This window comes from Chanodichthys erythropterus, chromosome 3 (assembly GCF_024489055.1).
Source record: "Chanodichthys erythropterus isolate Z2021 chromosome 3, ASM2448905v1, whole genome shotgun sequence".
NCBI lineage: Eukaryota > Metazoa > Chordata > Actinopteri > Cypriniformes > Xenocyprididae > Chanodichthys > Chanodichthys erythropterus.
In genome coordinates, this window is record NC_090223.1 from 37,976,413 (window position 1) to 37,986,863 (window position 10,451).

Genomic DNA, 10,451 nt, shown 5'->3' on the forward strand with positions numbered 1-10,451 from the left:
CTCTATAGTAAGTACATGTAATTAATTAATATTACTCAGTACTTATTTGAGTAGGTACCATGTAACTGTGTCACCTTAAAATAAAGTGTAACCAGATGTTGTTACAATTAAATTAATTTTTAATACATTTACAGCATTGCAAATTGTTTTGAATCGTGTAGCTCATCAAGCTTAATTGTTATAAATTGCATATGGTTGTTAAGTGTATTATTGTTTGGTGATATTAAAACGTTTCCTTGAGTGCTCAACAGTTTGCAGCTGCTTGTCTGCTTTGGTGATTCTCAATCCCCAGAGACAAAATATTCAAATACAACAACCGAAAACTGAGAGAGAAACACATCTCCATTGCAGTAGTACCCTAAAATAAAGCTTTTCTAGGAATATGTCATTTGTGTGCAGTTTGAATTAGTCACTTTAAGAACAACTGAAAGAACAGAAATGTTTTAATTAAAAAAATGTAAAAATGTATTACAAATCTTTTGGTGATACACACACTTTTTGATAAGTAATAAACACATCAACACTTAAGTCATAAAAATGTTTATTTTTTCCCCCTTGGTTTTAAATAATAGGCCTACTAAGATATGTTTTTCAAGAAAATACTATTTCAGTCTTTCTTCAAATTTCACAATAAATCCAGTTAGTGACTTGCCATTTCTTTGTAATAGTGGAATTTTTTATTAGCAATCTCAGAATGGAAATTGTTTCACCATTTGTTTTTCAGTATATGTACAGTTATATTAGTAATACTCTCACATTGTATGTTCTGAAGGACCTATCACTGTAACATCTACTGAAACTGCAAGTCAGTGTCAATTGTGAGATTAAATATTTGAAGGAATATAATCTAGATAGCCTGAAAGAGTACACATAATAAGACTTTATTGATGAGTGCAAACATTGAGTATATATTTGTCAATTTCTTCAAAAATGTGTGTATATAGAGACAAATTATGTAGATTCAACGTAAGAAACCTTGGAGTTTTCAGAAATTCTTTTGAAAAAATCATCACTGCTTCATCTAGAAAAGAAAAACAATAATATAAAAAGACTTTAATTACATAATACAATCCAAAGTAAAGTTGTTATATGCGTAACTATCATCATTTAAATGTCATGTGCTCTATTTATTGATATTTGGGTTACCCTTAAGAGGCTGAGTACAGCGCTGTATGTCAGAGAAAAGAGGAAGAGGAAGATGAATGAAGTGGCAGTGGACCAAAGACTTTTGAACTCATCCTCCTCCAGAACATCATTATTACAGTTCAGAGCAAAACCCTTCTCTGGCTCAGGTGGCTCCCCTGGAAAAGAAAACATGTTCAAGGGACATATGAACAGTAAGCACATTGTGCAGTGCATATAGATGCAAGCATAAATCACACATGCTGAATTTAAAGTCCAATACCAGGCTTCTAGTGTATAATTAAGCACATGGTGGCCACATGTATATGTGTGCTCACATACATTCATTTGTATGTGACAAGTATGTACACATAAGAGACAAACATGTAACATTGTTATCTGATACTCATTGTTTTTTCATTATACCATACACTTTATAAAAATATGCTCAAGCACCCTCCCCCCCACCCAAGTAACTTCACCTCAGACATTAACTAATACTGATACATATAAAATAGTACACATAAAGTGCACATAAAATGTTATACTTCCTTACAAAACATCTGAATGCCTTATTAATTGTAAATATCAATATTTACTGTCAATATTACTTAAGTATCTTTACTATATATGTGCAGAGTCAAAATATTCTCATTTATCTAAATACTGTTAAAACAGGACCAGACAGTGAAGCATGCAAAGTTTCTGATTATAATAATGAGAGCTGGACTAAATCATGCAAAATTGCAAACACAGAGATTTATTAAATGTCAATCCAAAATGAATTATTTTGGATTTGAAACATAGAACATGAAACTGTTATATCGAACGACATGAAACGACTAACAGCAGTACAGTAAGCACAGGACAAAACATAAATGTGCAATTTTAACAAAAGCATCACACTCACACAGGTCAGAATATTTTTTTTGCTCTTGAATACTATTGATTTTATCACATTATGGTATTACAGTAAGTTTTTGTTCATATTTATTTTCATGCAATAACAAATTAAGCATACTTTTGAGTGAAATTTGGCTTTGAAGTTTGACCCATGCAGTGAAGTGATGGAGGCAGAACAATGCACAAAACAAAAAACATCAAAGATACATAATCTGACAAGTGAGCAACAGGGAGCATAAGCATTGGAAAATGTACGAATGAACAGATAAAAGTTAGCTTGCATAATCGTTGCTACAAACTGGACATTCTGGACACTTCGGTTTACTTTGGCTTGTTGAAACTTGTAATGGAGCGCTTATATTCCCCTTCTTGGCGTGTTTGACTGCGCAGGTGATGGTGGTTCGGGAGTCCTCATACTCTTGTTTTGACACTGTTAGGATGCTGAGAACCGATGTGGAGCTCTTTTGATGAATAGGAAGACTGGTTGTGGCCTCTATAGACTTTTCACCCACTTTCCACATGATATAGACATCGCCAAGTTTAGGGCTTGTGACCTCACACACCAGAGAGACATGATCTGTGTCATTGTTACTATCAGGTCTGTAAATGGTAACATTGGGTGTCTTTTCATCTGAATTAGAGGAAGTGATAAAGATTCATTAAACAAACAGAAGAATCAAACTATAATGAATAACAGTGCATCAAGACGGTCTAAGCATTTTGACAGCGAAAGCATTTCAAACGGGTTTGCAGGCAATAAAATTATTTCCAACCTTTCAACATTTGAGCCACAAAGTCAGTTATTTGAAAGATTTAAACTGAATTACCTCCTTTATTACAATGGATTTCCTGCTTGATGTCTCTGTCACGGATGGTGCAAGTGACAGTTTCACCATTAAACCATGAATTTGTATTAACTGTGAATCTGTGGATTTTAGTATACTGTGAAATGTCCTGAGAAAAGCTGACAATGCCAGGCTCCAGCTTGACATTCTCCCTCTTTACTTCGCACAACACTGAAGCTTCTTTCACTTTTTTTTCATCTCCAGAAACAACAGCTTGCAAGACAACTGTATTATTGACAAATAGCTCTCTTTCAATTGGTGGCTTCAGTGTCAGTGTTAATTTAGCTACAAGGAAGTAAGAAAGAATATGACTTCATTAGTACATTTGGATCTGTGAATTTGGATCAGCTTAAAAGAATATATCTTTGTGTGAATTTGAAATAGAAGTTCAATCATTAATTGCAAATGTACAAAAGGCAGACTGTACAACTGACTGCACGTCTGTTGCATAGATTTAGGAAGAGAGGTAAACATAAAATTAATAAAGAAATAGGAAAAAAAGAAAGCTTTTCAAAACATTCACATTCATCAAGAGCAAACATACCTGTATATTCGGCCTCTTTGACTTGTTTTCCCATCTTGTGCTCAAACTCGCACTTGACTTTGGCACCTGTCTTCCATTCTTCAGCACTGATTTGCAAAATGCTTGTGGCGCTATATAAGGTTACGGAGTCGATCTTCTTACTTGCGTCATAGGTGTTTATTTCATTTGTCACCTGATTTTCACCCTTAAACCACTTAAACGAATATGTTTTAGGTGAAAACTGCTGGGCTAAACACAAGAAGGTTGCTGTTCCATTGTTTAACTCTGTTTTTGTAGGTACTGTTAAGTAGACAGTTGCAGGCTGATCTGGCGGTAGGACTGGCAACATACAGGAGAAAGCAGAGAGGAGAGGACATGAAAAGAAAATAGTACAAAATGCTTTATTAAGCAAAGCACATAGGATGCACCTGTAGTTTGAGTTTGAACGTCAATGTTAAATGTTATTATTTTTTTTATATATAAAACAGGAAGAAATCTCATATGCTGTTGTATTCCCTGGCATGAGGTCAGAGAAAAGGTATTTCTGAAAACATAAGCCTATTATGTGTTTTTCTGTAGTGTAAACACTGTCATCAGATTTTGATAAAGGACAACTGCTTGACAAACACAAAAATATAACAGCAGGTTCATTGGCATTAAACAATTCAACCAAAGAGTGAGCTAACATGTCCATTAAAAAATAGCTTCCACGAAGAAACATCCTAATCTTGACCCAACAGCAAGAGAGACACATGAAGTAGCGACAATGTCCAATGTAAAACGTTAACATTTTAGAGATGTGACTTAGGCCTACCTGGTCGAGGTACAGTCGCTTCTAGAGTGCCTTTCGAATTTGAAGCTTCACATTTGTAAGAGGTTTGAGGATTCCATTCTTTTATTTTCACACGCAGATGGCTGATTTTGGTATAGTCTCCGTCACTCCCGAACGCTGGATACTGCACGATATCAGTCAGCTCTTTCTTAGCAGAATCCGTCCATTTGAAAGTAAGAAAGTCCGCAGGGGAGAAACCTCTTGTCACGCAGCCGATGGTGAGGAACTCAGTATCAGAAGAACACTGAGACAGGCCGAAGATTGACTTCGGCGCAGATGGTTGAGCTGTAGAGACATTACATATTTCTCAATATAGGCTACGACCTATAACGCAATATACGCATATACGCAACACTGCTTATTTATTAAACAGCTATGCTTCAAATGAACTAATATATAAATAAAATACATACTATTGAAAGAGATTAAATTATTTTACGTGAGAAGAAATACACCAAGGTTTACCTTTACTTCGCCTCACAGTCCTATAGGCTACTCTCTCTCTCTCTCTCTCTCTCTCTCTCTCTCTCTCTCTTTAATGGTCATAACTTTTTTAAGTAAGTTATTTTAACTGGGGTCTAATTTGAATCCAAAAAGTAAGACTGATTACCCGTTTGTTAACTGCTAGACTCTTAAGACAGTCCTAAGAACTGCGTAATGAAACATTTTTTTTTCTTCAGATACTGTAATATGTAAATGTTTATTAAACTCATTTTAATGATAATGACTGCATAATGAATTCATTTTATTTAAATGAAAAAGTTCTCGTATTAGTGTAAATTAAAAAAAAATAATTTGAATGAAAATTTCGATTTGGCTATAGCACTTTATAAAATTAAACTAAGAAATCATATATATATATATATATATATATATATATATATATATATATATATATATATATATATATATATATATATATAATATTTTATATATATATAATAAAAACCAAATAGCGTAAATAAACATCGCAAACAAACACCTCTCGCACTGATAAAACGTTTTCTTTTATTTTCATTGTAATTGCAATTATTTATTGAATAGTTTCCGCCAAATACCTACTTTTAAATCTTAAATTGCCCTCTTCAGGCATTGACAATTTTCTAAATCAGACGGTAAGCAACGCCATTTATTATTATTATTATTATTATTATTATTATTATTATTATTATTATTTTAGTAATATCTGGATGCAATCAATAATTTAAAATATAACACGTTATATTAGTGGCTGTAAGCCGAAAGTTTAAACGCGCCATAGACGTTGCAGACTTTTATTTATAAATGCTCTGGCTGTTTTCAGTGTCTAATATTTGAGCAGATTAAAGCAACACATGCGAGAAGAATGAACAATGAAACGAGTCGTTTAAGAATAACTACTATTATTGATTTTTGTTTGTTAGCAGCTTTATGCCTACAACAAAATTATAAAATTATGTGGTCTTTTAAATTGTCTAGTGAAATTACCATACATTTGACAACAGCTAAATTAAGATAGAAAACCTCAATTAAAGATAATAAAAAATTAAGAAATAATAAAACGCGTGAAATTTTGTCTTATTTTACGATACAAATGTCCTTGCAATTAATGATAAATTCTTACTGTTTGTCACGGTGACTTTGGTGCCGCTTCCCCAGTAGTCGAAAGCCCAGTTACACAATATTCTTTTAATGTTACAGAGCAGTATAAAAACACAACGAGTCTGCTGAACGACCTGTAGCCAATTTCTTGTTTTATTTAAATGCACAAATCTAATTATTTAGAATTGTAGTTATTCATAATTAATGTGAATCATAATTGCGTTTCTAACAAAACACTTAAGACCAATGTCCTGACTTTAATTGCTCTAATCGCAGAACAAGAAAATCGCCATTGAAATGTTGCTTTAATGTAAAAACAGTTTTTCGACAAATTAACTTCGCACACATTTTATCGTACTTAAATCAGATTTTGATTTGATAGGTGAGTATTTTCTTACCTGACGAGACAGTGACCGTGGTTCCTTTTCCCCAGTAGCCAAAAGCATAATCACACTGACACTTTACCCGGGGAGATTGTACAAAAATAGCTACTATGTAACCGCTTAACAAGTCGCTTTCATTTATTACTCTAACCTACAGATTCGACTATTTATCCTTTTAATCAAATCTAATGTTTATTATTGCAAAACGGACCAGCGGTCTGTAATTTTACATTTAGCCCACTATTATATTTAAAACGTGCCAAAGTTAGAGTAGATTAGATTAAATTTAACTTCTTACCAGATGTCACTGTGACCGACGTGCCTTTCCCCCAGTAGTCAAAGGCAGCGTCACAGTGAGACTTTTAATTTCTTCAGTGCACAAAAACACTAACGATTTTTACACTAATGCAACCTCACTTATTAATTTATTGCCACATTATCCATGATATTTTTTCTATGACTAGAAGATGTTGTTAATAAGTTAATAAAAAAATTATGTTTTATTAGTTAATATGTTAATAAAACTAAGGCTACATAACGAATAATTTATTAACGAATCTAACTTCTTACCTGATGTTACAGTCACCGCGGTTCCCTTTCCCCAGTAGTCAAAGCGATCACAGTGATACTTTTAATTTCTTCAGTGCACAAAAACACAAACGATTTTTTCCCCACTAATATAAGCGAACCTATAGATGCAGCCTGGTTCATTACTTTATTGCAACATTATCCATTATATTTTTCTATGACTAAAAAGTGTTGTTAATGCCTAATAAATATAATATGCTTCATTAGTTAATAAAACAATACATAACGAATGATTTATTAACGAATCTAACTTCTTACCTGATGTTACAGTCACCGCGGTTCCCTTTCCCCAGTAGTCAAAAGCACCGTCACAGCCGGAAAGTTTATGATAAGAGCCATACCATAACCACAAATACATTTACACAGGCTATAGGCTGTACTTTGTCTAGATCGACGTTCTCAAAGCGACACGGTTTGATAAGTTAGTTCGCACTCTCTGTAATCTGAAAGTTTTACGCATTATGTTTTAAGGTTACCGACGCATCTTTCCAAGGTAAAAATTGTAAATACGTCTGCAATTTTGTGACAAGACTTACTTGATCTTCAAAAAGACATAAAAAAGAAAATATCATCAATATCTTACCTGAGGAAACAGTGACTTTGGTTCCTTTCCCCCAGTAGTCAAAGTAGGTACACAGTGACTGGTGCCTTTGAGTTACTGACCAAAAAGCTCATAAGAAGCTGTTCATGTGATCAAAATAACTTCAACCTAACATTTGATATTCTACTTTTCGGTCAGGAGAATTGGATGCAGTAAAAGCTTCTCTCGCCTTTCTATATACTGTTCTCAATTGTCCTGAGTCAGAAACATGATTTGCAATGACTTGACATTTGACATGACTTGCTAATGTTGCATTTTATCCAAAACACGAGGACCCTTAAATTAGAAACGAATCCATTTTAGTATACTATAGGCTACATGTAGCTACTGTAAATTCTCAAAACTGTAAAAACTCAAAAAAGTTATTTCTGCTGCTTGTTTAATTTATTTAATGAAGATTTAATGAAGTTCTTAAACATTTTATCACAACTTCATTGCGTTCATTTCAGCTAAATGTGTAAAAGGAAAGTTTACCTAGTCCATGTTTGTTGGAACTACATGTAACATGCCAGTGTGTGCTATAGCTAATAGTTCATCTTAAAAAGATTTGTTGTTGAATCTGACATATCTGAGTCCTGTTGCATGAAGCTAGTTGAACAAACTCTGAGTTTCAGAGTAGGTTTAGAGTTGACAAGTCCATACAAATCCAGGTTCAGCAGCCTCACAATGCTTGGTATATGTTCTCTGTCAAGGTTTGATCCAGGTGTGACTGTTTGTGAGTAAATAAGAATGGGGTACAGGGCGTATGTGTTTTTCCCTATAAACAGCCCAAGGTCAGGTATGCATAACATCCTCATCCTTAAGACATCCTTACCCTTTCCTTCCGGTGTTGTGACCCTGAAGCAACATATCAAGTAGGTACACTGAAAAAAAAAAAAGTTTTCCACACGTTTTTTTTTTTTTTTTTTTTTTAAGTAAATTTCACATATGAAATTAAAGGGATAGTTCACCCAAAAATGAAAATTTGATGTTTATCTGCTTACCCCCAGGGCACCCAAGATGTACTTTGTTTCTTCAGTAGAACACAAATGATGATTTTTAACTCCAACCGTTGCCTGTCAGTCATATAATGCATGTCAATGGGAACTTCATCTATAAGAGTTAAAAAAAACATGCACAGACAAATCCAAATTAAACTCTGTGGCTTGTGACGACACATTGATGTCCTAAGACACGAAACAATCGGTTTGTGCGAGAAACTGAACCGTATTTATATCATTTTTTTTTACCTCTAATACACCACTATGTCCAACTGCCTTGAGCATCCAGTGTGTGAGGTCTGAATGCACTCTGATGCCGGAAGTGATCGCTCGCACTCATGGACATATACACGTGAGAGACCATTTCCGGCATCAGAGCGCGTTTTCAGACCTCACACACCGGATGCTCAAGGCAGTTGGACATATGGTGTAAACTGATAGTTTCGTGTCTTAGGACATCAATGTGTCATCACGAGCCTCAGGGTTTAATTTGGATTTGTCTGTGCATGTTTTTTTTTATTCTTATAGATGGAATTCCATTTGACATGCATTATATGATTGACAGATGGCAATGGTTGGAGTTAAAAATCATCATTTGTGTTCTACTAAAAAAAACAAAGTCACCTACATCTTGGATGCGCTGGGGGTAAGCAGATAAACATTAAAATTTCATTTTTGGGTATCAACTATCCCTTTAAGTACACTCTGCTTAACTAAATTAAGTAAAATTAACAAAGAAAATAAGTATTTGATTGTGCTAAAATGTAACTATTGCAAGTACTTTAGGTACACTTTAAATATCTTGCATTTAAATATATTATACATTGAAATATATTATACATTATAAATATAAACATATTATACATTTAAATATATACATACTATCCTTACTAATAGTGATATTAAAACACATTTTAGGCTTAATATCAAGAAATGTGCATTGTGTAATAAAGAAGTACTCCAAATAAAGTGTAATTATAATATTTATACCAGTAAGTCTCAAGCAATATGTGAGTAAATATGTTAACTGATTTGTAGTTCTGTTACGTATGCAGGTAGAGAGATGAGGCTGATACGGATTTCCACAATAGCAGCAATACATTTATTAAAACGAAGGCAAAGAACACCAAACATACATCTAACACAACAGAGAACGGACAAGGAGTGCAGGGAGTGAGTGCCATATAAAGGGAGTGATGATAATAGAGTCCAGGTACAGGTGATGAGTGATGATGAGGAGCTGACGAGGGAAGTGAGTGCAGGTGACGAAACAGGAGGATCATGGGAATTAGAGTCCAGGGAACAAGGGATCTGTGACAAGTATAGCCTACTTAGTATGAAATAAATGTTTTTTTAAATACAATTTCGTGTAGGTTTTTTCACTAGGCCCTGCAGTTTTTCTTATTGCATATTTTTGTTATATATATAAGTTTTAGTTTCTAGTTTTTTTGTTTTGTGTTAATTTGTAGGTTTTGTGTTGAAATACAGTTGTTGTTTTGTTTTTTTTTTGTTTTTTGTAATTTGGCTAAGTGTATGTTTAAAACCTGAGATAAAGTTATGCTAACCGCTGAGGTTTATTTTGTGATTGTTTAAAGTTTTGATTCCTTTTTCTGTGTTTCAGTGTTTTATATATATAAAACATTGTATATAACTGTTACAAATTTAGTTTGTAATAAGACATTTTCTATAATTTCTATAATAAAATACATATGTGATATGTCATTACAGTTTTTTTCGATTGCTAAACGACAGTGGGCACAACTGGAGTCACATGAGCAAAACTCTAACTACAGTCTGCACAGCAGCAGTTCATGTGGACCAAACTCTAGTTCGTTTTTCATTGCTTGAACACAGTTTTAAAAACTCTACACACTTATCCCATGACTTTAACCACAACCTGCACAACACTGTGGATTTACAGCACTTTGTTCAAATGCTAACACACTGCTGTCAAAACTGTGAACCATGCATTCAAAACAGAATAGATTTCAGCCTTGTGCCTTTCAAACACTGCTGATTTCAATTTCAGCTGAAAGCCTAAGCAGGTGTCTTGTTTTAGACTTGTTAGTGAACACACACACACACAGGCTATA

General features: G+C 33.8%; 1 gene segment (V, D, J or C); it reads right to left on the bottom strand.

The window, feature by feature from the left end:
• Positions 1–533: 533 nt before the first annotated feature.
• On the bottom strand, positions 534–7,302 carry LOC137017663 (Ig mu chain C region membrane-bound form-like). The segment is given in 7 exon segments: positions 534–1,021; positions 1,147–1,301; positions 2,351–2,656; positions 2,853–3,155; positions 3,415–3,732; positions 4,208–4,510; positions 7,036–7,302. Coding segments are annotated over 7 exon segments (1,497 nt in total).
• Between the last annotated feature and the right edge of the window lie 3,149 nt (positions 7,303–10,451).